Genomic DNA, 24,714 nt, shown 5'->3' with positions numbered 1-24,714 from the left:
CTTATCTAGTGGTTTTTGAACCCTGTTATGGTCTTGGCCTTCACAACATCCTCTGGCAAGGAGTTCCTCAGGTTGGCTGTGTGTTGTGTGAAGAAATACTTCCTTTGGTTTGTTTTAAACTGCTGCCTACAGTATTCATTTCCTTTGGAGACCCCCTACTTCTTGTTATGAGAAGGAGTAAACAACACATCCTTATTTACTTTCTCCACACTAGTCCTGATTTTATAGACCTCAATCATATCTCCCCGTAGTCGTCTCTTTTCCAAGCTGAACAGTCCCAGTCTTATTAATCTCTCCTCATACAAAAGCTGTTCCACACCCCTAACCATTTTTGTTGCCCTTTTCTGAACCTTTTCCAATTCCAATATATCTTTTTTGAGATGGGGCGTCCACATCTGCACCCAGTATTCAAGCTGTGGGCATACTATGGATTTATATAGAGGCAATATGGTATTTTCTGTCTTATTATCTATTTATACAACAGTTGGAAAACCCCCCAGAAATTCTGATTTCTGCATTCTGTGCTGCTAAGGGGGTGGAGATAGGAGGAGGCGAGGGTCATTTTAACACTGATATTATTAGAAAAGAAGTTGTGAAAGTTCTTTCTAACCTTTTGCTAAAGCTCTCGTGGACTCAGGAAGGCGTCTGCTGGGGAGGGAGGACTCTGAACCTGCCCTTTTCTGCTCCCTGCAAAGCATGTTCCCTTTAGTAGGGACCCTGTCCAGCACACCATTCACCACGAGACTCCAGTGGGGGCTAGGCATGAAAGTGTGCGTGGGACGAAAGGTCTGCAGGGACAGGCTGTAGATGTGCCATCTTCTTGCTGTTCGAGAAGAGCAGGAGGACCCAGAGGCAGATTGAGTAGATGGGCTTCTTTATTGCGGTGCTTGTTCCCCTCAACCCAATTGTCGAGTAAGCCCTGAGTTAATTACCTTGCGCTCTTTTATCTAAGTTAATAGGTAAATACCCACATTTACTACAATGCCCCCCACCCCTTTAGGTGATCATATAAACGTCCATCTAATGAATATTCCTAGCTATATACTGAATACAATTATACCCACCCCTGTTTACAGCATTATGCATATTCTACAGACATTTTTACCTTGAAGATACATTTCTTTGCAGTAATTGTGGCCATAAGTTCCCTTACTCAGCAGTTCCCAGGGAAGGGAGTATCCTTTAGTCCCCCACATTCCTTATGCAGCTCCAGCGCTTATCAATCCTTAACAAGCAGAAGGGAAGGGAGAGGGGTAGCACTTTATCTATCAAGCCCAGAAACGGTGCCTGCCCGTGCTTCTAACCACTAATACTATGCCAGCACACCAGCAGTTTCCCAGGTCTCTGCTTAACCCTTACATATCCCAACATTTGCTTCCCAGAGAGAGGTGGTTTTTTCTCAAAGCTGATTGAACAGTTTCTCTATAGCTTCTTTAAAAAACAAAAAGTATGATTATTTTTTTCCTTTTCTCTGATTTGCTTTTAAGTTGCGACCCACCCTGTGTTCCTTACCTGGGAATGTATCTGACCGACCTGGCATTCATAGAGGAGGGAACTCCAAATTATACTGAAGATGGCTTGGTGAACTTCTCCAAAATGAGAATGGTGAGTTCCACTTTGGGGTAACTTATCAAGGTGAAATAAAGGAGAGTTTGGTACAATCCAGGACCAGGCTTGTGGAGGACTGTAATTGGAGAGAGCCTCGTGGCAATTGCACCAAGACGTTGCTGTGTTCGTACTGCACCAGAGTCCGCGTCCGCGTTGCCCTGCCCCAGAACTCCCGCTGAAGCCAGCTAGTGGCTGGAGGATGAGATGCAGGTCAGCACGGCCAGAGCGTTAAAGTCTGCGGTAGAGAAGTGCCTCTAGAGATAATGCCATTTGTTGGGGCCACATTCGCAGTGGGTGTAAAGCGGCATAGTTCCAATAAGGTCAGGGGAGCCACGCTGATTTACACCAGGTGAGAATGTGGCCCTATGTTCCCAGTTAGTTCTTGAATTTCTTACTGCTCTACAAATACCTGGAACTACGGGAGCTGAGTAAAACTTACTGGCGGCCTCGACAAACTCTCCCTTCAAGGCGAAGGTCTCAACCCCCCCACCCCCACCCCACATGGTGGCTTGTCAGCAGGGTTTGAACCCAGAACTTTCAGCTCCACATCACAGACTCCCATCACCTGAGCAGAAGGAATAACTTCCTTAACTGACCGACCGCCCCCCCCCCCCCCGCACCCCACAGATAAATGTTCTTGCAGATGAAAGGAACAAATATATTTTTAGGGAATAAAGAGAGACTTTTTCATTGAAGGCTAAATAATGTCGTGTTTCAAAATTACATTAATATACAGAATGATTCTCTCTCTCCGCCCCCTCCCCCATTTGTGTCTGGGATGGAGCATGAGGTATTTAGGGAAGTTTGATATTGGCAGCTGCAGTAATATAAGACATTACACTGTTTTATCTCTGGACAGATTTCCCACATCATTCGAGAGATCCGCCAGTTTCAGCAAACGTCCTACAAGATAGAACACCAAGCCAAGGTATGTTCTTCCACTTCGATCTTCACAGGCTCTCCATCCTGCTCTTCTCAACTGCTGCTGTAGCGGTCACAGCAAATCTGCTTTGCCTTTCCGACTGCTGCTCCAAAAAGGGTTTGATATTTTTAAACTAAATTTAAAATAGAAGAAACTAATTGGATCAGTTTCTGATGGTTCCCCGTGGAGAGCCTTCTGGAGCTGAGGGTGTGCAGGATGGGGTGTGTGGAGCAGAAGAAATGCTACATGGGCTCCCCACTGAGGGACTTGATGTCTTGCATTTCTAGAGCAGCTTTCATCCCCAGATGCTGGTCTGCAAATGTGCTATCCTGTCCTCAGGCATCTCTTCGCTCCACACTGCCCCTCTGGCCCGTATCACAGCACAGCAGCGTGGCAAGGGAGCACGTCTCATTTGCGGAGTAGGGTGGCCTGGGGATTCTTCTACCTTCCCCATTTCTGAGACACTCTCCTATTCTGCCCCAAGCCCCTCAAACCCTTTAAAATGGCACTTCTCTCTCTGTTCAGTGTGTGTTGAGAAATGTCAAACTCACTCGAGAGCCATGTGGTTTGGGGCTCTAGGCTCATGCTCCTCTGTCTCCTTCCTCTTTCTCTCCTCCCCTTGTTGGCCTGTTCCCCTTCTCGCTTCTCTCAGCCAGCCTGAGAAACCAGAACAGCAGCCAAAGGCTGTAAACACTTCAGTCATGAGACCAGAGTCTCCCTTAAAGTACCAGCTCCTGTTTAAACCAGTGGGAGTGGTACACACTTATCTACAATGCAGTGCTTGTTCTTTGTGTGCTTTGTGGGGCATTTCATTTCTTAATGTTTTAACACTTCTAGGGCTTGACGCTCATTAGCTTCACTGGGGAGCAAGGTCAAGTCCCTACTTAATAATGATTTGACTCTGCAAGTTCAATTTCTTTTCCAGGTGACACAGTATTTACTGGACCAATCATTTGTAATGGATGAAGAAAGTCTTTATGAATCTTCTCTTCGAATAGAACCTAAACTGCCTACCTGAATGTAGAGCAGTGGCCGGCAGTTCGTCTGTACACATCCTATATCATACTGTACATACCTGTTTGTTTATGTTGGGCACCCTAGATTGACTTCCTCGTATGTGCTTCTCAACTAAAACAAAACTTCCTCTTGCTATTGGAACACAGTAGAACTTGACTAGAACTTCCTGCATTGTTTAAGGATTCATGCATAAAGCATTTTGTTTATGGCAGTCCCGGTTTATTTTAAACAATGTTATTTTTGTCATTTGGTCTTCTCAGGGGGTGGGGAAGAGTTGGGGTAGCAGGAGAAAAACAGCAAATACACAACAAACCACCGGCAGAGCTCCAGTCGCCTTTCCTTTCCACTCTAGACACTGCTGTTGTGTTGGACGCACAATCAGGGCACTCACCTCAGCATGTTTCACGTAATTATTGTAACTGAAGGACCCTTGCTCTGGAGTCAGGCAATTTAAAAAGATTCTCCTATAATGCAGTTTAAAACAATAATTATTGGTCAAGCAGGTGATCTAAATCATTATATCACTGAGCCAACTTTGAGGCAACAGACAATCTGTAATTCATCACATCTCCATTAACCTGCGCTCTGTTTCTATCCCACCATCCCATTGGCTGTTCTGGTAACACCAGATAGCAGGACTGAGCTGGATGAGGCCCTGTGCCTGTGTGGGGAAAGAGACATATGTGTAAATTACACAATCCTTCACTCTTGTTGGTTGCTGCCCAGAGTTCATTAAGAGTAGGGGAGAGACAATATATCTTTTAATATTTTAGCTGCATAACACTCATTACACGCTTCTGTGGATATGCTATAAATCTGTATACCTTGTGACAATTATTAGTAACACAATGTAGAATTAGGAAAAAATGACCAAGTGTTTTTATTACATATACTGTAATCCTGTCTAACCACCGTCTAGCAGGAATATAGTAATGTAGTGCTTATTCTGTGAATACTACCATGTATTTTTTACATTGTACAGTATATAAACACAGTTTAACTTTAAAGTGGCAGGCATGCTCCACTGTAACAAACAGAAAACTTTTGCTGTAAGCAATACCTAGTGGTATGAGAATTCTATTTCAAGCCCTAAAATATTTCAACTTACAGCTTGTTTGGAAAAATATTTCCATTTTTGTAAAAATATATGTTTCCTGATTACCTCTTGCTAATAAATCTATTCTATCTCAGGGTGAACAATGATTTAAGAATTTTTTTTCAGCCTTACTTAAATGATTGTTTGCTTTGCTGAAGGTTCCTTTAAATAACTCATATCAGTCACTCAATTTCTGTGATTAAATGATGTGAATGCAGGGTCGATCCAGATGTTGGGCCCAATCCTACAAGGTGCTGAGTGTGTTCAGCTCCCATTCATTTCTCTGGGAGCTAAAGGTGAGCGTGTTTACGCTAAGCAGAAAACAGGAAGTCCATTGGCACCCTCTTAACCTTTGACTCTGAGCTGCATATGAATGTGTGTGGCAAGAATGGAAAAGCATCAACAAGAGGAGCGAGGGGTCTCTGTGTTTTTATAGAATTTGTTTATTATCTTTCCTTGAAGATGGATGATCCTTTCCTTTCCTTTCCTCTTTCCTTTCCTCTCCTCTTTCCTTTCCTCTTTCCTTTCCTCTTTCCTCTTTCCTTTCCTCTTTCCTTTCCTTTCCTTTTTCCTTTCCTTTTTCCGTTCCTTTCCTTTCCTCTTTCCTTTCCTTTTTCCTTTCCTTTTTCCTTTCCTTTCCTTTCCTTTTTCCTTTCCTTTTTCCGTTCCTTTCCTTTCCTCTTTCCTTTCCTTTCCTTTTTCCTTTCCTTTCCTTTCCTTTTTCCTTTCCTTTTTCCGTTCCTTTCCTTTCCTTTCCTTTCCTTTCCTTTCCTTTCCTTTCCTTGAGAATCTGGTCTACGATCTAGAATTTGTTCCAACAGATGCTCTGAGATACTCATTTCTTTCCAGGCCTTTGAAAAGAGTGATTTCCTCCTGGAACTGATAATACTGCATGTCTCCTTCCACTCCTCCTCCTCCTCATGGGGGATGGTCTGAAAACAGTCTGGGCCCTTGCAGATGTACAGAGCAGAGCACGTGGGCCAGGTTCTTGTCTGACGTGGGTGTGTTGTTCCATTAAACTCAAGGTGAAACCCAGAGCAGAATTCTGGCCTGTTATCAGCAGAAACAAAGATCAGCACTCAGGTTAGTATCCACCTAACCATGTTCCCCTAGCATGTACCGAGTAAGGGCCAGGTCTGCTCTCCGGTGCACGCGCCCAGCTCCCTGTGGCATCAGCTGAAGTGTTGGATATTCAGTTGACAGCAGGTATTTAGAATCAGAATCCCTCTGAATACCAGGGAGAGGCATTGTAATAAAAACGGGAACAGTCATTGCCCTGCTAGCCAGTGTGGTGAGCTACCTGGAAGCTGGGCTAGCATTGCAGTTACCTGTGAAGACGTGGATCCTGGGCTGCAGCTAAGGGGGACACAGCTCAGCAGGAATGAGGTGCAAAGGGGGGTTTCAAACCCCTTTGCTCTCCCCTGGTCCTGGGTCCCTCACACCTGTCCCCCTGCATATATTAGAGCACAGTGTAGGCTGTGGTGCTGAAGTGGGAAATATCTGTATTACTGTTTGTGACGATGGGGCAGGCCTCCGAGTGTTTGGTGATGGTGGGTTACAGGAGACTACAACTGGGCATCCCACAGGAAATGAAACAATGGCAAAGATAAGACAGCCCGGGGTACGCACCTTCAAAGGAGCCATGCTAACAGTGGCTTGGCCATCAGTGGGGAAGAAATTACCTGTCTGGCTCCATCCAAGCTAGAGCCTGGGTTAGCCTGGGATGAAAGGAAACCTAAAGCCTCAAAGACCCTAGAAAAATGGAGCTCAGGGAGGCTCCGCAAGCGTGCCAATGCAAAGCTTTGTGCCACCCCACAGAGGGAGAGAGGTAGAAAGTGCAGTAGGAGCAGTCTGCTTCTCCTGGCTCAGAGCTGGAGTTAGCTGGGCCGAGGGGAAGGAATCCCCAGGCGTGCAGGGGCTTGTCTCTCTTCTCACCCTTTGTACCTTTGAGGAGTGAATCCACGACCACGTTTTGTTTGGAAGACGCGGGTTCTGTGTCCCTGCAAACAGGTGATGTCACAAGCTCCTGAGGGGAAACTGCCAGGTACAAAGGCCGCATGAGGCTATGGTGTAACCACGGTTGGGAGCCAGCCAGGGGCGCCGCAGCCCAGACTCAGTCTGCGAGTGGCTGGACCACGAGGCTCTGCCCAGAGCGAGGTGCAGGAAGCCAGGCTGGTCCCCTGAGGGTACGCTTCAGAGGGACTAAAGTAAGGTGTTAAGTCGCAGTTCGCCCTGTAGCTGTCACAGGCCCCAAGAAGCTGGTGAGCGAGATAGGGATTAGCAGGGGGCAGGTATATGTTAGGGGGAGGATGGTGGAGGGTTTCGGGCTGGTTTGCAACAGCTGAGTATCTGGGCCTAATACCCAAATTGGCAGAAGGGAGGGAATCCATAATGGCAGATTTCAGAGTAGCAGCCGTGTTAGTCTGTACCGCAAAAAGAAAAGGAGGACGTGTGGCACCTCAGAGACTAACCAATTTATTTGAGCATGAGCTTTCGTGAGCTACAGCTCTGCATTAGTGACTCCAGGGATCCTGGCAGGAAGAGGTCAGAGTGTTTGCGTATAAATCAAGCTGTATTTCCAACTGGCCTTTTATTATTATTAATTTGCATTTCAGTTCCATGTCGAGGTAGCAGTCGTGAATCAGGCCCCCAGGGAGCTAGGTGCTGTGTAAATGCACACGCACACTACACAGACAGTCCTGGCCCTTATGGTCCCGAAGTCCTCACTCTCACACACTGCCCTTGGAGGTTTTTTGCCTGAAAAAGGCTTACAGATTTCAGGGAATGTGGCCTCTGGTGTTTCCCAGCTGCTGGGGTGTTTCTCAGGAATGAGGGGTGAGCCCGTGCTCTCATGACCGTGTGTCATCCCTGCTGAAACGACAGAGCCTAATTTTAATAAAAGGAGCCATAAGCGTCTCAAAGTCCACGAAGAGCTGCATGGCGCCCGGCCTGCGAACTTGGTTAATGATTCTATCGGCGCGCAACGAGGAGGGAGCCTCAACTGCAGGGTTAAGACTGGGCTGAACGGAGTAGCGAGGAAGGAAAGAAAAGAGGGATCTGGAGCCTCCCCTTCTGCAGCAGGAAATCTGGGCAGCAGGAAATCTGGGCAGCAGCAATCAGGAGTGGAAGCTGCGCAGTGCTTCATTGCAGGGAGGCTCTTCAGTCTTTGGCCAGGGCTGAACCCTAATTCTCCCCCTTTTTCTGCCAAGGGGTCTAGACCCCAGCCCCAGAGGGAGGGTTACAGACCCAGGCCCGGATCTCCACCGGCAGCCCTGGGGACCTAGGAGGGCTGCAGGGCCCAGCTCCAGGCCAGGCCAAAAAACCGAGGAGTCCAGTGGCACCTTAAAGACGAAACAGGTTTATTGGGGCAGAAGCTTCTGTGGGTAAAAAACCCACTTCTTCAGCCACTCCTTCAGATGCATCCGTCTGAAGAAGTGGGTTTTTCACCCACAGAAGCTTCTGCCCCAATAAATCTGTTTCGTCTTTAAGGTGGCACCGGATGCCTGGGTTTTGCGGATACAGACTAACAGGGCTCCCCCCTACGTGATGCCAGGCCAGGGGCCTGACTATTCCCCCCTCCCCGCAGCTGCTCCTCCTCCTGCCCCCGTCCCCCGCCGCGCCCCGCCTCGCGGTGGCTGCCCCAAGGCGGCGTCTGCAGCGGATCCTCCCCACAGGGTTGAGTCCTGGCCGCTGGCCCGCCCCCGAGCGCACCCTGCGCCGCGCAGCCGGCTGGAAATGCGCGCAGGCATGCTGGCGGGGCGGCGGGCTCTGCTGGGGCTGCTGGCGGCGGCGGCGGCCGCGCTGCTCCCCTGCGTTTGCAGCGCCCCGGCGGTCAGCGCGGAGGGTAGGTGGCGGGGTCCCGGCCCGGGGGTCCCGGCCCGGGGAGCGGAGGGACGGAGCCGGGCGCGCTGCGGGGCTTGGCTGCGGCGCTGGGTGCGCCCCGAGCGGGCCCGGGGGCTGCGGGCGGTGGAGCCCGGGGCGCTGCTGGGTCTCGCTGCCCAGGGTCGCGGTGGGCCCCGGGCAGACGGAGCCGCTTCCACGTCTGTCTCCGGGCGCGGGGTCCCCGGGGCTGAGCCGGGTTGGGTTCATTTCCCCGCAGTCAGTGGGCCCAGCGAGTCACAGCCGGTCGGGGGAGCCCGGCGCTGCGCAGCGCTGAACAAGGCGCTGGGCTTGGGAGCCAGGGGGGATCCCAGGCACCGCTGCGGGCTGGGGACCCGCCGGCGAAGCGGCAGTTCTGCGGAAAAGGACCTGGGCTGACAGTGGACGAGGAGCTGGATAGGAGTCAGCAGCGTGCCCTTGTTGCCAAGAAGGCTAACGGCATTTTAGGCTGCATTAGCAGGATCCTTGCCGGCAGATCGAGGGAAGAGAGTATTCCCCTCTATTCGGCACTGGGAGGCCACATCTGGAGTATTGCATCCTGTTTTGGGCCCTCCCCACTCCCGAAGGGATGTGGACAAATTGGAGAGAGTCCAGCGGAGGGCAGTGAAAATGATTACGGGGCTGGGGCCTATGACTTATGAGGAGAGGCTGAGGGAAGTGGATTTATTTAGTCTGCAGAAGAGACGAGTGCGGGGGGGATTTGATAGCAGCTGTCAGCTACCCGAAGGGGGGCTCCAGAGAGGATGGAGCTGGGCTGTTCCCAGGGGTGGCAGATGACAGAACAAGGAGCAATGCTCTCAAGTTGCAGTGGGGGAGGTCGAGGTTGGATATTCGGAAACACGATTTCACGGGGAGGGGGGTGAAGCGCCGGAATGGGTTCCCTAGGGAGGTGGTGGGCTCTCCATCCTTGGAGGTTTTGAAGGCCCGGCTTGACAAAGCCCTGGCTGGGATGATTTAACTGGGAATTGGTCCTGCTTTGAGCAGGGGGTTGGGCTAGATGACCTCCTGAAGTCCCTTCCAACCCTGATCCTCTATGATTCTGTGACCTCGCCTGCTAGTCTCATGGCAAACCCGCCATTCAAACCCTGTTCAGTCTTCGATGAGAGATACAGAAAAAGAGGAAAAGCAGTTAAAGGATTTGAAATGTAAAGTGTTAATTTTAACAACATCCCTTGTTCCCGTTCCCTGTAACTGCAGAGAGTTTTGGTGTGGAATCGCCCCTGGTTTGACACTGGGTTTGAGGGTATTAAAGAGAGTAACTGTCTTTTAGGAAAAAGAGATGAACTTAGTTGAGCTGGGTTGGAGCTGCTGCTGCTGCTAAAGTCTGATCCGCCCTCCCCTCCCCTTAAAGACAAGAGAAGCCCCCCCCTCCGCACGGAGAGAGAACAGAGCCGCACAGCTAGAAAATGCAGCTTCTGGCTTTGGAGATGACTTTTCTTTGCTTCCTCGCTGCTGGAAAAACAAGAGGCCCAGCACACGGTCTCATCAGCCGCCCCGAGACCTGGCAAACTTGTACCCGCATCAGGCTGTTTAAGGCCCTGCTTTCTGCTCCTTTCTTCTCATGGGCTCAGAGCAATGTTGCAAATGCTGCAGGCTTGGCCAGCTGAGCCAGAGCCTTATTAAACAGAAAGCAGCAGGAGAGAGAGGTTGGGGAAAGAGGAAATAGGGAGGAAGGCAAAGGCCACCCAAGGGAAGGGTGACAGCCGGAACCCCAGTCGCATATTCCAGGTGTAGTTAGCTGAAGTCAGGGGTGGCACCAATGTCACCTGGGCCACTGTAGGGAGACAGGATACTGGGCGAGTGGGATCATTGGTCTGACCCGCTCTGGCCATTCTCAGGTTCTTCTCCTGGGGTCCCAGGAGACAGTGGGAGCCTGATGGTGGAGCTGACTCCTTCCAGTCCACTCACCCTCCATGGTTTGATCTCCCTGGAAAATCTCCGTTTCCAAGGACCCCTAACAGGGGTGAAATAGCCCATCCCCCTCATTACTGTGTTCACCAAGTCAGCCTCATTTCCGACACACCAGTTTGGATCCGTTCCTTCCCGATTCCATTCTTTTGTTCACCAGTCACAATGTCAGCGAAGCCTCTGAGTCTTATCAGCGACCTCTGCTCTGCCAGTAACTTTTGCTGACTGTTATAAACAATTTCACACAAGAGGCTGAGCTGGACAACTTAGTTCACAGACATCTGCTCGACGGCTCTTGTTTACTGAAGGGTACAGGTGCTGGAACCAGGGGTGCTGCAGCACCCCATGGCTGGAAGTGGTTTTCATTACATAAAGGGTTTACGGTTTGGTTCAGTGGTTCTCCGCACTCCCACCATACGAATTGTTCCAGCCCCCTGGCTGAAAGGTGGTTTTTTCTGTCGATATTAGGCTCTGTAAATCCTGAATGCAAAATCACTTTAAGCCCCAGCGTGTCTTTTTAAACACCAGGTTTTGTTTTAAAACAAAATCAGATCAAACGCAGGTGGGGGTGGGGAGGGGAGCAGGCAACATCCTTCTTCTAACTTTCAGTTAAAGTGGAAATTGATGTTAGCTAATGGAGGCAAACCCTTTCTTTAAGCTACACTAATATGTAACATTTTGGTTAGAAATAGGCAAAGATTGGTGAGGCTGTTATCCTAAACGAGTAAAGTAGTTTATTGAAAATTCAAGTTTAGTTTAATTTTTTTTCACTTGATAATGTTTATTATGGTAGTACGGAGGGGCCACCCAAGAACAGGGCCACATTGTGCTGGGGGCTGTACAAACACAGAATAACAGACAGGCGTTTCATGTACTTCAATGCTTGTTTCTTTATTTCTCTTTCCAGAGGAATTTCACTTTAAGTCCTGGATGCTGCAGGTAAAACTTCTTCTTTTCAAAGGGTTCAGAAGCCAAATGAACTGTCACAGGTTTGCTCCCCTCAGCAGATGTTCAGAATGGTCAGTCAGTGAAATAAACTTCTGCAAATGGAGAAAACAGACTAGTTTCATTATTGTTGTTCAACCATTTTGCACGGCAAGGGACTTCCTGGAAGGGGATTTTCCATGCTGGCAAGTGACCAGTTGCCAGGGACTCAGCCAAGGCTAAGTCTGGAGAAATAAATGCTCACAATAATACTCATGCATAACTCAGATTACAAGGTGCCTCCTGCCAAGATATTTCAGATGCGGTACAGTTACATTAAACAGCGTAAAACAGCTCACAGCAAACTCCCTGCATCCACCCAAACTCCCTTTCTCCTCCACTGAGCGTGAGGATATCTCTTCTCACACCGCCGGTCCTCGTGGTTTTGTATGGTGGACTCCACTCCCCTTCTCCACCCCCAACCCCTCTGGGATCCGGGAGCAGTGTGTGATGGGAAATGCCCTGGCTATGTAGCTACATGTGTTTTTTAGAGGAAGATCTCTGCCCAGTCGTGATATGCACTGTGTGTATTTTCACTTCTGTATTCTGCACCTGCCATTGACTTCTTTTGTGTCTTTCATCTTTAGAACAACAGGAAGTACAGTCTGGAGGAGTATTACCAAAGGCTGCAGATCTTTGTCACCAATAAGAGACGAATCGACAAACACAATGCTGGGAATCACACGTTTGAAAGTCTGAGTTTATGCTCTTTAATTTCATTTCCTAATTCTCTCTTTTTATCTGGAGTGATGTTTTTGGTTTAGCTCTTTGATTAATAAAACTTCTTCTTCTTTTTAGTGGGTCTAAACCAATTTTCAGACATGACATTCACAGAATTTAGAAAAAAATATCTCTGGAGTGAACCTCAGGTAAATGTATTTGTTTAGTTTCGGCAGAGTTTTTGCTGACTTACAAGTACATGGCTCCTGTGGCCATGTTACCCGGGTTAGGGTCCCCTGGACACTTTTATACACCTCAGCTTTATTTTGTTCTGCCTCTAGCTATGGCTTTTAATGCCTCCAGAATTGTATTTTTCTTGGGAAGTCAGTGGGACTGATCTTGTGGTATGCTGAGCCCCAGGATCTCAATTAACTTTGAGGGTTGGATTGAGTCCCTGACGAGCACCCGCAACTTCCATTGGCTCCACTGGGTGCTATGGGGGCTCAGCGCTTCCCAGGATTAGGCCCAACATAAATATTTTTCAAATCCACGCTGCAAACAATGCTGGCATGGTGAATCTAGCCATAAGGGCTGCTGCATGGAGCCCCAGAGTATGGGCTCGTGACATGATAGCTGGTACCACCTCGGCCGCAGGAAGAGTAATTTCTCTGCAGGCTGCCGTCTTAGAATCATAGACTATCAGGGTTGGAAGGGACCTCAGGAGGTCATCTAGTCCAACCCCCTGCTCAAAGCAGGACCAATCCCCAATTTTTGCCCCAGATCCCTAAATCTGATGTTCCATAAGACACAGCTATCCGCTCATCAGAACGCTCTCCTGTTGGTTGTAGAACTGCTCGGCCACAAAAGGGAATTTCCTGGCCAGCTCCGGGCCATGTCCCTCCGCTATCGACTGGAGGAAAAAAGGAAACTATGTGACCCCAGTGAAGAACCAGGTAGGCAAAGTCTGTCAGCTCCACCACGCTCCGAACGGTTCTCTGGCACGTCGCTGCCTTCGCACGTTCTGGACCAGTGGGAGAGAGGGAGAAGCTGGGGATAAAGCCACAAGGGCAAGTCTCTGACATCCCCCAGCCCAGCTGGGAGCACAGCGGGTATCCTGGGGTCTGTACCGTTCCCAAGGGGAGCATCAGGGCTTACGGGAGCCCCTCCATAGGGCTAGGGGGAGCATGGGCAGGCAGAGAGGTTGGGCTGGGGAACAGCTGCTCTTTATGAGCCTATAGGAAAAATCCCCCAAGAGCGAGTGAGGCGCCTGTTAGCCCCCCAGAATCCCACGGCGTGCTAGCTGCACCCCACTGGAGGGACAGGGGAAGGTGCAGCCCAGGATCAGATGGAAAGGGAAAGCTAGGTGCTCCTAGGGAGAATGGCTTCCAGCACACAGCGGAGGGCCTGTGGGGTAGTGCCCATTCCCACAGGTCTGCACAGAGCTCAGGGTAACCATGAAGCCCCAGCCCCTATCCCTGATGGGATGGGGCATCTGGAGCTCATGAAGCTCCCGCTCCTCTGGGCTTTCCCGCGGGAAGGGATGATACAGCCCACAACATTAGGAACCTGTTAACCTCCTGCTCCTGGTTCCTGACGCAGGGCGGATGTGGCAGCTGCTGGACCTTTTCCACCACTGGGTGTTTAGAGTCTGCAATTGCCATAGGAACAGGAAAGCTACTGTCACTGGTAAGAGATTCTCCTTTTCAGTGCACCGCTGCCAGAGAGCCTGCCTAGCACCTGGGGCACGTGCCCAGGCTGTGCAGAGCCCTCCGGGCGGCCCCAGCCCTTGAGTGTTCTGTCGATTCTAGTCCCTCGGCTGCTTCTCCTGAACGGCCAGGTCACGCTCTCGTGCACGCGACGGCAGCAAAATACAGACGGTGCGATGCAAACTGCTCAGCAGCGCCATGTGAGCACAGCAAGGCAGCCACGGGAGCAGCGGTGTGCAGCAGATCAGGGAGTCTGTCCCGCTCGAGACGTGTGTATTGCTGTCCTCACTGCAGCATCTGAGCACCAGGCTGGGGCAGTACCATTCATCTGGGAAAGGGAAATGGGAACTGATGGGACCTGACCTGCAATCCCTGGCTCCTGGGAGTAGATCTCATTAGTTAATGGGACATCTGAGTCATGTTCCCACAGTGCACCATGAGCCTGCGGAACTCAGTGCCACAATAAAACAGTGGATGAAGGAGAACCAGATGATATAATTTATCTATAGACTTTTAAAAGGCTTTTAATTATTGGGGCCAAGAGTAGAGCAGGATTCCAAAAGGGATTAGAGATTTGGATGGATAACAGACTATCCAAAGCAGTTGCAACAAGTATTGAAAATAAGCAAGAGCATGGGAAGGGCTCTAAACCATCCTGCTCTGGGCATGAGCCAACCTCCAGCTATAGGGGCTGGGAGGAACGTTCCCTGCTGGCCAGTTAGCCCATAGCTGCCTGCTGAGGGATTCCTTGCACCTTCCTGCGAAGTAGCTGGTGCTGGTCCCCATCAGTGACACAAGAGCGGACAGTGCGGTTGCTGGCTCTGATCCAGTCTAGCAATCCCTGATCACACTAGAGGAACACCCATTGGTGTGCAGTAAGGAAAAAGCTTCAGGGTGATACTATCTGCCATGTCATTTTAAATACAAAATACAGAGAGAGGAGGAGATTGCTCTTCTGGATATACACTGATTCAAAGTATTTCTCTAGGCAGAGCAACAACTGGTTGACTGTGCTCAGGACTTCAATAACCATGGATGCAGTGGGTATGTAGCGTAAGCTGGGACCTACTAGAGATAAGAAAACTTGGCAGTCATAGTTTACAACCTTCAAGACTTACTGGGGGGGATCTTGAATTCCGACCTTTCTGGAATATGTGATGTGTGGAGTTTGTTGGGCTTCACCAAATGTTTCCCAACACTCAGGGTTTCTCCCTCCCACCGGCTGTTTGGCCACATCTCTAATATGACAGTTATTGGTGGCTGAACACTGCAGGGGAAAGTGAGCGAGGTTTTGGCAGTTTCTCTGCGGCTGGATGACATTTGTCGGCGAGGCTCTGTGTTGAGCGTGAACCAGAAGGCCCCCCCAGACACCTCGGCCTTGCCTTCGGGAAACTCCACTGGCTTTCTTAAAGTGAAAGCTGCAGAAAATAAGCCCTTTTCAAATCCACTGCCTCCTGGAGCTAAACGCACCCTGAAGCGCACAAACACCTTCGTTGTATGAGACCATGTTCTGGCACCATCTCCGGGACATTCTCGACTCCTCCTCACCTGCCTTCTCATGGCCCGTCCTTGTCTTCCTGGAAACAAGTTGTCAGAGAATTGCTGCAGGGGGCTGAGTCCCGTCCCCACCTCCCCCGTGCCCCGTCACATTTCCTTTGTCAGTTTGCTCTGGCGGGGGCGGGGAAGGGACATGAGCAGCTCCTCACTCAGGGCTGGGGATCTCCTTGCCAGCCTCTTCTTGTGCAGCGCTGGCGTCGCAGCCAAGAGCCTCCTGGCCGCAGGCCCCCAGCAAAGGTCTTGCAGCCTGAGGGCCAAATTCACCCTGCCCCGGAGCTGAGCTGGCATCACACGGGGAGCGGGTTTGGCTGGCAAAGATGGTTTGGTGCCTCCTGAGTGTTGGAGCTGCTGGGGCCTGTTCTTCCCCAGCACAGGTTACACTGAGGGGCTGCTTTCACTTGCTTCTCTGTGGGCCGTTTGGCAGCCAGGGTCTAGGAATGGCCCAGCCATGTCTCCCTCCCCCACAAATATCCCTGATGTGCCTCCTGCACCAGGGTCCCCGATTAGGGGTGGGGCATAAGTCTGCAGTGGCTGATTCTGCAGCTGTTGGGGGCGCTTCTCATCCAGGGGAATTCCTTGTTCCTTCACCCCGCCCAAGCTGCCCACCAGGGACTTTAGGGCTCTGATGGGACAGGCCCCAAGAGCCCTGGGAGGAGAGTGGTAGCTGGGATGTGAAGGGTGGGTGACATTTCCAGGTCCGGCGCTGTTAGCGGTGCAGGATGTGGCATCCCGCTGCCCATACTCGGATCACAGTCCAGACGCTTTATGGCTCATCCTTGAGAGAAAGCACATGGACTGATTTTTGCAGAAGATACAATGTTGTGGCCCTAATGAACTCACCGTTTTGCTGTGGTGTTTTTCAGGGGCCTGCCAAGCCAAGCTTTTGAGTACATCCTGTATAACAAAGGGCTCCAAGGAGAGGATACGTATCCTTACAAGGCTCAGGTATTCTTACCACTGCAGCAGAAGCATATTCAAATGCTGGACGTGCTGGTGACGAACGTGGGTTTAACGTTGATTCCTTTGTGTTTGCACAGAATGGAACCTGCAAGTTCCAGCCCGAAAAGGCTATCGCTTTTGTCAAAGATGTCGTCAATATCACCCTGGTCAGTTCCTCAGGCTTTGATTTAACAGTCACTAATGAATGCACTGAGAGGCCCTGGGAATGGGGAGGCCAGTGCAGCGTGCACATTCCGGCTGTTGCTTCTCAGATGAGGCTGGTCTGTTGAAGTATTTCAAGTGCGTATTCTTCCTTCTTCCTGTGCATCATCAGTGAAGCTAATTTCCTGGATGTACCTGGGTTCAGTTGATTTTTTGGCACCTAAGTTACTGCCTTCTACTGAGAGGCCAGGGCACTTCTCTTGGTGCCATTGTTTCAGAAAGTTCATCATGACAATTCTGAGTTCCCGCCAGGCTGTCTGCATTCTTACCGATATTTGCCATAGAAGTGGATCAGGTCTGTGGACACTAACAAAGCTGTAGAACCTGGTTGCTAGTATTTCATAACAAGCCAACCTCTCTGCACGATTCTGCCTGCTGGACTGAAAATAACTTGTTTCCCTTATTTTTAAAAGCACTCTGTGCATGGTAGACAGCTCTCAGGTCCTGACTCAGAAAGTTTTTACAGCCGAACAGGCTAATCCAGAAGGGACAAGGGTTGCACCTACTACTTCCTTCTGCTCAAGTTTGTTTCTCTCCTCTCTGCCCCCAACTTTCATTCCCCATTATACAACTCACCTGTCGTGCCTGCAGCAAACTCCTGCTGCCTCTAGAGGGAAGTCATAAAGCACACTACAACCTCTGCAGACATGGAGTGTCCCATGGCCAACTCTTGCTGCTGGCAAATGAACTTGCCTAAAACAGACGGATCTGCTAGCAGCTCTTCGACAGGGTCAGTCTCCTATCTCCTGGGAGAAGGCTGGCCCCGTGGATGTTAGTAAGGCATGGCCTTGCCCTACCTGGGGAGCCCAGCTTTGCTGCTCCCTATGTGAACAGGGCTGAAGTGTCTGCCATCTGTGTGTGTTTCCTCATTTGCACAGAAGAGGAAGCGAGGTTTATTCAGCTTGGCCAGTCTGTCTTTCTGGGGTGTCTGTCCCGTAGTGACGCTGACCAAGAAGTAAATAACGCTTGGAATTGTCTCCTTCCAGTACGATGAGCTGGGCATGGTGGAAGCGGTGGGGAAGCATAATCCCGTTAGCTTCGCTTTTGAGGTGACTGACGACTTCTTGGGCTACAAAAAAGGCATTTACTCCAAGTGAGTATTTCTGAATGCAGAGGATGCCGCTAACCCATAGCAACGGAGTTGCTTTAACCATGTTCATTCCCCAGCTGGTTTCCCTTTGGGTTCCCGAGGAGAGTCATTCTCTGGCTGATTAGCATTTTTTAAAGACAAAGACAAAAAGAGTGGGAAGCTGCAGTTAATCTCTGAGTTCCCAGGAAGATGAGACAGTAGCATAGAGTAACAAACCAGGGCCTGCAATGTATTTGAAACTTACAATTAGGAGTAGAGCCAGTCAAAAGCCACTGAAGATTGTTCACAAAACACTTTGAATTTTTGAAATGTGTTTGAAATGCTGTTGACCAGCTCCAAGGCTGAGCCTGTCCCTGAATGAGCTGCTGCATGCTTCAGACAATCCAGGGGAGGTCCAGTCTCTGGGAGAGGCCTATGGGAGCTCAGCAGGTAATGTGTGACCTGTGAGATGTTTGCCTGCAAACTCCCATAACAAAGCTTGGGGAAATTCATTCCACTGCTTAAAGCCTGTGTGTTTGAGCTCTGTGCAGGGGAGTGTGGGGAAATCTGCCTTTGTCACGCCAGGCGAGGGTGTGGGGCAGCCTCGCTGGGGTGGCTCTTCCATCCCAGGGGCTGTAATAGCAGCTGTTGAACTGCACCTGGCCAGCCTGCACAGCTGCCTTCTGTGCTGTGGTCCTGAAGCTCAAGAGGAAGCTCTGCAGGCCAGATTTACAAACGTGTTTAGGCCCCAGAGATGCATATAGACACTTAGTGCAATTTACAAAAGCACCTAAGCAGGTTAGGTGCCCAGTAATTTCTAATGGGAATTAGGTGCCTACCTCACATAAGGTGCTTTTGAAAATCCCATTAGTTGCCTACCTGCATCCTGAGGCACCTGAACTCCTTTGTAAATCTGGACCTACTAGAAAAGAGGCAACGGGAGAAGTGTGGGTTTGAGGATGGGAACTGATCGGGTATAAAAATGGCTCAGGAGAGCAGTGTGTCCGCTCCACAGCCAAGGTGAGTAGCTGCCGAAGGGGCTGATGATTAGATTTCGGAGAGGTGGATTAATTCCTATTCCTGTGTTTATGGGGGCAGCGTGGGAGAGAGCTTGAAGGCGCTCATTTGAGAATGTACCAAGTGGGTGATGGAGGCTGGCAGCAGGGGCTGATCAGAGCGGGGCATCGACAGCTTGACAGTGAATGAGAGATGACTGGTCAGGTGGGGATAGGCCACGAGGGGCTTTGAAAGTGAAGACATGCAGCTCGTGTTTGATACCATACAGAAGGGTGGGGGAGGTGTCTGTGGAGGGATGCAAAGATGGGGTGACATGGGCCAAGTGACAAGCTGGAAGGAAGATCTTTGCAGCAGGATTCTGAATGGGTGTGAGCAGGGCAAGGTCACATTTGTCAAGGCTGGAGAAGAAGACACTGTGGTAATGGAAGTGAGAGGATGAGAATCTGGACACGAGTTTTTTGCTGTGTGCCTGAATAGGAAAAGCCATATCTTAGAGACGTTACGCAGAAAGAATCTGCAAGACTTGACACAGCCTGGATGTGAGGCCCTAGAGAGAGGGCTGAGTCGAAGCTGATGCCCAGGTGATGAGCCTGAGTAGCAGGTAGTATTGTGGTGTTCTCCACAGGGGTTGAGAAAGGAGCTTGGGGTGTGGGTGGAGATTAAAAGCCTTGTTTGAGCCATGTGGAACTTGCGCTGATGGCTAGACAGCCACGAGAAGGTGTTGGAGAGACAGGCCGAGATTTTAGCTCAGACAGGAGGAGACTGGTCTGGTGTAGAAAGATAAATCTGTTTGTCAATACAGTGATGGTAACAGAATCTGTGTTTGTGGCTGAGATGCACAGAGATACAGTGTAGAGGGGAAGTGAAGTAAGAGGATCGGGTTCCCCTCATGAGTAAGCAGAGACATGATAAACAGATATAAAATAACAAATGCTGAGAGAAGGTCGATCGGGGCTTCTGGTCTCATAACACAAGCACAAGGGGACATGCAATTAAATTGAAAAGTGGGAAATTCAAAACCAATGAAAGGAAATACTTCTTCACACAACACATAATTAGACCATGGATCTCATTGCCACAGAAAGCCATTGAGGTGAAGAATTTAGGAAGATTCAAGAAGGGGCTGGACGTTTATTTGAATAACTAGAATATCCAGAGTAATGGTTAATCCTAACACACATTTTGGCAGGGATATTAAACCTCATGCCTCACAGTTTAAGCCAACCTCTGAGTAGCAGAGACCAGGGTGTGGGGCAGATTGTCCCACATCTGCTACTGTGGGGTTCTTTCCCTTTCGCCCAGAGTGTCTGGTTCTAGCCACTGCCAGGGACAGGATACGGGATGCGATGGACCGTGGATCTGATCCAACCTAGCAGTTCCTGTGTGTGTTTGAGAGGTGCACGTATTTGGATTATAATGGCTCTGTGATCTATACTCACCTTCTTCCCGCCCTCTGGGCCCGTGATTTATGAGTCCACACCAACCATTCGTCAGTGCCTGCATTTCAAAAACTTCTTTAGACGCAGTTGTCCAAATAATCTGGGACCCCTCCCCTGCTGGGACGCTCCCCCCGGGGGTTGGAGCTCTCCTGCAGCCACGGGTTTCCATAAAACTGGAAAATGAACTACAGCGCTCCAGTGGAGATGGCCTTCAGCCTAGAAACATGGGCTGAATGACCCCGCTGCCTAGGCTGTGCGAAGTGTTCAGTACAGAAATCAATACGTTAATTTTAACTGTTAAAATCCTGCTTGGTGAAATCCTCTGGCACTTCATGCTGAACACGTCCCCGAATGCACCGTCCCGCCACATGTGGCCCAGGCTACCGAAGAGCAAAGTTCAGTGGAGTGGAAACGAAGATGCGAGTGAAGTTGCTGCATGTCGTTAGTCTGTTTTCCTTTAAGAAACTGGTTGTGTTAAAGGGCCAATGTGTCCCGCGTGTGGGGCCTGGGAGCTCGTGCAGTATTCTCATAGCAGTGGGTCAGAGTGGTCCATTCGCTTTAAAATAACAGCTATCCAGTCTCAGCCAAGATCCTGCAGACGCACTGGTAGGTACCGTCACTCACAGCTCCAGTCCCATTGAATAACTGTACTGCGTGCATAAGGGTTTGCAGGATCAGGCCCTGGAACTTGAAGGCTGAGCAAATGGTTACAGCTAAGACTTTGCACCCCAAAATTCATGTGCTAATTTCCTCCATTGTAGTTCAGTCTTGTGAGTAATCCTGTTGATGTGAATTGCCTCTTTCGACTGAATAATGCTTAGTGCTTTTATAGCCTTTTATATCATCAGAGTACAGTGACTAATTAATGACAAAATAGGTTTTCATATAATAAATGTGCTTTATTTTTGCCTTTTGTTTGCAGCCCAAAGTGTGATAAGACTCCAGACAAAGTGAACCATGCAGTTCTGGCTGTGGGTTATGGAGAAGAAAATGGAACTCCCTATTGGATCGTTAAAAACTCCTGGGGCCCATTCTGGGGCATGGATGGGTAAGGAGCTTCTGGCTGATGTCCACCACAGCTGGACACGCTATGGCCTAACTGAACCTAATCAAGAACCTCACATGCCAGTGTGCCTATAAAGCACCAACAGGTTCTAAGCGACTGTTTATCAACTAGTGAGCAGCCAGGCTTTCTGCAAAGAAGCTAGTGCAATGGCTGAGGATGTTAGCACCTTAAAACTGCTCAGTGTGACTGGTCAGATCAGCATCCAAATATTACAAACAAAGCCCTTTTGTAGCCACAGTACAGTCAGGCAGGGCATTTCTGTGAGAGGCTCAGGCTGTGTTGAAAAGTTTTCTTAACATTCGTCATAACAGCCCTTCCTCATACAGGGGAAACTTATCCTGGGACACTTCCTGGCCCCCGTGTTGCTGCTTCACACTGGCGTGCCTCACAAAGTAGCCACAAGCCTGGCTTACTTGCAGGGGTGCTGGAACGAGGGGTTCTGGGGGTGCAGCAGCACCCCTGGTTTGAAGTAACAATAACAACTAAATATATGGTTTCCCGCTTGCCTGGCTACATGAGGAATTCTCCCTGCGGTGGTGTAGCCAGCTCTCTAGGACTCCCCTGCATCCCATGACAAGAAGGTCAAGGGCAGGCGAGAACAGGGCTTGGCTGGTAGGCCCTTGCCCATGCAGCAGTCCAGCCACTCACATTGCTAGCGGATACAATTTAGAGCAGCCCCAAGGGTGAAAGTAAAATTTTGCAGGATTGGGCACTAACTTGGCTAGTTTATGAAAGTGACTCTGCCAATGAATTCCATTGCCTGGTGCAATCCCATTATTTGCAAAAACAAAAGACTCTGACGTACATCAACTCCTTGCACTGATAGGAGAAGGGAATTTACTTACTTTGTGCCGAATGATGCCGATCTGAACCATAGGTGACATGGTAACCTCATGCCAGGTCAGTTGTGTCTCGTGCTGCTGAAGGGGAGTAATGGGGAATGCTCACTAATCTGTGTTTATTTCTCCCTTTAGCTACTTCTATATTGAACGTGGCAAGAATATGTGTGGTCTCGCTGCGTGTGCATCTTATCCAATTCCTCAGGTCTAAGGTGGGGTCAGTGGCTGGGAAGAGTGGCCAAGGAAAGCAACCGATCTACTGTGTAAGCGTCTCCTAAACACCAAAGTACAGTACGTCAGAAAAATGAGAGATGGTAAAGGCCCACTAAGGTCCTGATCCTGCAAAGAGCTCCACACAGGCAGACTCCTGCATTTGTGGAGAGCTCATTGCAGGAGACAGACCTAAGTCACCTCTTCCTCTCCTACTCCAAATTCATGTATGTTTCTCTGTAGCAGCAGTTCTCAAACTGGAGTCCTTCAGGGGGTCCACGAGTCATGTCAGGTCCGCTGGCCTGCTGATCAACTCCTCCCCTCCCTCCCAGTGCCTCCTGCATGCAGCGGAATAGGTGCACTCGGGGGAGGGGGCAGAAAGAGGAGGGGCAGAGGTGGGGCGGGTGTGGGGCCTTCGGGGAAGGGATGGAGTGGGGGTTGGGGCTGAGCGGGGTTGAGCACCTCCGGGGAAAATTAGAAGCTGGCTTGGGGGTCTGCGAAAAATTTTAAATCAAAATGGGGGTCCTCGGGTTGCTAAAGTTTGAGAACCGCTGCTCTGTAGTAAATTCTCCAGCGTTGTGGTGTGTTCCATGGACAGGGCTGAGAGCCAGAAACTCGTGTCTTCTAATCCCAGCTCAGCTCAATTTACCATGTGCTCTAGGAAAGTCTCTGAGCCTCTCTGCCTCAGTTTCCCCATTTGTAAAAAGGGGGTAATACTACTTAACCTACCTCTCGGGGTGTGGTGATGGTTGATTAGATAATGTTTGTAAACCACTTGGATGCTGAAAGCGCTGTGCAGTTGTATTATTATTAAGTAGCATTTGTCAGCCCAGTTTGAAATTACTCCAGCAATGAGGCTTCCCCTTCCCGGGGGAGACTGTCCTGCACGTCAACAGATCTCCCTTCTAGGAAATCTGCATTCTTTTGACAAATGATCTATTTTTAAATAAATACTAATAAGTGTGTAAGAAAGCTATGTCTATTTTCATTAAATCTAAGATTTGATTATTTTTGCAAAAATAAAGAGAATATTTTAATGAATATTAAAAGCATCAATGATTTTCTATACAGTTAAGGAAAAAGCAGAAACCTTATTTCAGCTTTTAAGCAGGTTTTTCAATATATTCTGTCTTAAGAGGACTCATGTCATGTATGCAAAAGGCATTTCGACTGCGTGTCATTTCACATTGCAGTACCGCCACCAAGACGTTACTGTGCGTTATGGAAATGAATAAAAACAACTTGTCACTTTTGTGGTATCTTTTGTGTTGCCTTTTCAATGTTTCTTCCATTAATTTAGTGTTTGTGAAAGATGCTCTATTAGCATTTGAAGTTCTTTCCTTTGGAGCTTTGCCATTGAGTTCATTAGGAGCAGGACTGAATCCTTCGTCTTTAGACACATACATCACCAGTTTTTTGCAGTGCTTTAACTATATCCGTTTCTAAATTGATATAATTAAAATCCCCTCCAGTGTGGATGCAGTTAAACTGGTTTAAAGGTGCTTATATCAGAATAGCTTATTTCTGTAAATAACCTGAGGAACTAATTAATATTGTTAAAATGATACAAAAGCTTTGTGTAGACAAGCCCCAAATCCAGGTCATCGCCCCAAAGTGTTTACAGAGTAGGACCCAAGTCCTGCAAGATACCCCATGCAGTTGACCCCATGTGGAACCCTACTTATGTCACTGTTACTATTCATGTGCATAAAGCTGAGAACAGGTGTAAAACTTTGCAAGATCAGGGTCATCATTTGAATCAATGGACTGACATCTGCTTACAGTAGCTCTGGATTTAGCTGGCAGAATTCAGGTTCAATCTGGTATACACATGTTCCAGTGGTATGTTACAAAAGCAACTAGTAGTGTGTTGCTGCAAACATGCCCAATAGCTGATTCTACAAAGAACATAGCGATGTGTCTACAAATTTCTGGTCAAAGTCAAACCCAGAGTGTCCATTAAGATGCACCCCTAAGATTATGCAGCATTTTTAAAAAATCAGAGTAAATAATTAAGGTGGCCTGATATGTTCTAAGACCCTGTTTTCGGTTGCTGATAACTTTTCCAAACCTAAGCCATTTGGGCTGAAATTTTCCATGCCAGGAGTCTGCCTCAGGCAAAAGTTTTCTGGAAAATTTCAGTAAAACAGTTAATCCATTTTTCAGAACAAGATTAGGGAAATAGACATGCTCAGAAATCCCTACAACAATTCAGTGGATGATCTCTAGCACTTCCCTTTTTCGAAGGAGAGACGTGACATTTTGCAGGGGGGTTCCCCTGGTGTTGAGGATGGCCAGTGCCACATCCTTATGAACATCCACCCAAATTTGGCCAAGTTATCAGCCTCTGAAAGTCTTTGCACATGCTCAGTAGAGACTTGTTAAAGTTTGGAATTGGCAGCTAAATTCTCCACATTCTGTCTGCTCTGAGCATGCTCCCGTCCCTCACAGGATGTACGTCCCAGTCTGGAGCTGTGGGACCTGAGCAGGATGCCCGGCAATTGCTTTTCCTGGCAGCCAGGGGCTGCTGAGGCAGTAGACCTAGGAACTGATTGCAGAGAGGCTGAGGGCGGGCA

General features: G+C 49.2%; 2 protein-coding genes across 2 annotated transcripts in view; both read left to right on the top strand.

Moving 5' to 3' along the window:
- Positions 1-4,723, top strand: part of RASGRF1 (Ras protein specific guanine nucleotide releasing factor 1) — a 96,848-nt gene extending 92,125 nt beyond the window's left edge. Inside the window, exons 25-27 of the mRNA XM_084641243.1 lie at positions 1,488-1,605; positions 2,468-2,536; positions 3,456-4,723. Of these exons, the coding sequence (XP_084497369.1) occupies positions 1,488-1,605; positions 2,468-2,536; positions 3,456-3,548 (280 nt within the window). The 3' untranslated portion in view covers positions 3,549-4,723. The remainder of the gene's footprint in view (positions 1-1,487; positions 1,606-2,467; positions 2,537-3,455) is intronic.
- Positions 4,724-8,330: 3,607 nt separating this feature from the next.
- On the top strand, positions 8,331-23,397 carry CTSH (cathepsin H). Its single transcript, XM_084641259.1, has 12 exons — positions 8,331-8,487; positions 11,338-11,369; positions 12,002-12,107; positions 12,213-12,283; positions 12,923-13,027; positions 13,674-13,760; positions 14,769-14,824; positions 16,201-16,282; positions 16,375-16,443; positions 17,485-17,591; positions 20,946-21,071; positions 22,064-23,397. Exons 1-12 carry the CDS (start codon positions 8,379-8,381, stop codon positions 22,137-22,139), a joined length of 1,026 nt encoding a protein of 341 aa, XP_084497385.1. The 5' UTR covers positions 8,331-8,378; the 3' UTR covers positions 22,140-23,397.
- Positions 23,398-24,714: the final 1,317 nt, after the last annotated feature.

The sequence above is a fragment of the Lepidochelys olivacea genome (assembly GCF_965140295.1).
Source record: "Lepidochelys olivacea isolate rLepOli2 genome assembly, chromosome: 10".
In the NCBI taxonomy this organism is placed as follows: domain Eukaryota; kingdom Metazoa; phylum Chordata; order Testudines; family Cheloniidae; genus Lepidochelys; species Lepidochelys olivacea.
The sequence above is the reverse complement of the archived record's forward strand: the minus strand, read 5'-3'. Positions and strand labels throughout refer to the sequence as shown.